General features: G+C 44.0%; 1 protein-coding gene across 1 annotated transcript; it reads right to left on the bottom strand.

Annotated features, from left to right (window-relative positions):
* Positions 1-106: 106 nt before the first annotated feature.
* LOC104816134 lies at positions 107-670 on the bottom strand. Its single transcript, XM_010544806.1, has one exon. It carries the CDS (start codon positions 668-670, stop codon positions 107-109), a length of 564 nt encoding a protein of 187 aa, XP_010543108.1.
* Positions 671-1,102: the final 432 nt, after the last annotated feature.

Below are 1,102 nucleotides of genomic sequence, written 5' to 3'. Positions count from 1 at the left end.
GACTCACACTCGCTCCCAAGTCGCATAGTGCGCTAGGAATAGAGACGCTGCCCAGTTGGCAAGGTATGGAGAAACTTCCTAGATCTGCCATCTTGGCTGGTAAGTTCTATTGCAGTAGAGCACTGCATTCATCTGTTAGGATTACTAATTCTTCTTCTAATTTCTCCTTCTTAACGAGTGTATCTTTAAGAAATTTCTCGTAAGATGGTGTTTGCGCTATAGCCTCTTGTAAGGGCTGGACGATTTCCATCTTCTTCCACATATCTGCGAACATCGTGAGTTCGCTGTTTACTTGCGGAATACGCTGTAACCATTGTGGGAACGGTATAGGAGGTGGTCGTGGAGGTGGCGAAACGTACACGTCCTCCGGTTCCTCTACATCGGATTCCTTTGCCTCTCTAGATAGGCTCTTCTTTGTTCTAGTTTCGTAAGTTTTGTTCGCATCCACATAGACAGAATTACATTGCTCACGAGGTTTTGGTTCAGGTTTACAAGGTAAAGTGCCCTGCGTCCTGCTAGGTTTAGCTGCGAGTTGAGCTACCTGGTTATCGAGAAGCTTTACATAGGACTCTATCCCTTGGATTTGCTTCTTTAAATCACTCTGTTCGGTGACCATTCCTTGCATTGTGTTACTCATAGATGTTTGCCCTTGCAAGAGCGTCTCGAGCATCGTCTCAATATCAGGGGTCTGATCAAATTTTTGCTAAGGTTGTTGTTGTTGACCTCTAAATTGTTGGTTTCCTTGATACCCTTGGTATCCTTGAAACTGTTGTTGAGGTCTTTTATTGGAAAGTCTGACCTTGGAATGGTCCCGCATTTTGGAACGTTCGGTTCCTGTTCTCTTGAAGAGCGTTTTGGTAATTGTTGCTCTTATAAGAGAAGTTAGGGTGATTCCTCCAGCCTAGGTTGTAGGTGTTGGAATAAGGATTGTTTGCAACATAGTTGACATCCTCAACCCCTTGTTCTTGTGAGAATATAGACTGGTCTCCACTTAGCTGATTCGATGTTTCGCCTAAAGCGTTGTGGTTCGATGAATAGATCTGCATCTTCAGTTCAGCTAGTTCAGCTTTAAGAGCGTGTACTTCACTAACGTTCTCTACAT

This window comes from Tarenaya hassleriana, unplaced genomic scaffold, assembly GCF_000463585.1.
Source record: "Tarenaya hassleriana unplaced genomic scaffold, ASM46358v1 Cleome2481, whole genome shotgun sequence".
NCBI lineage: Eukaryota > Viridiplantae > Streptophyta > Magnoliopsida > Brassicales > Cleomaceae > Tarenaya > Tarenaya hassleriana.
This window is presented reverse-complemented; position numbering and strand designations above follow the sequence as displayed.

Coding starts and splice junctions, on each gene's coding strand:
- LOC104816134 (XM_010544806.1), bottom strand. CDS start 670: ATGCTCGAGACGCTCTTGCAAGGGCAAACATCTATGAGTAACACAATG.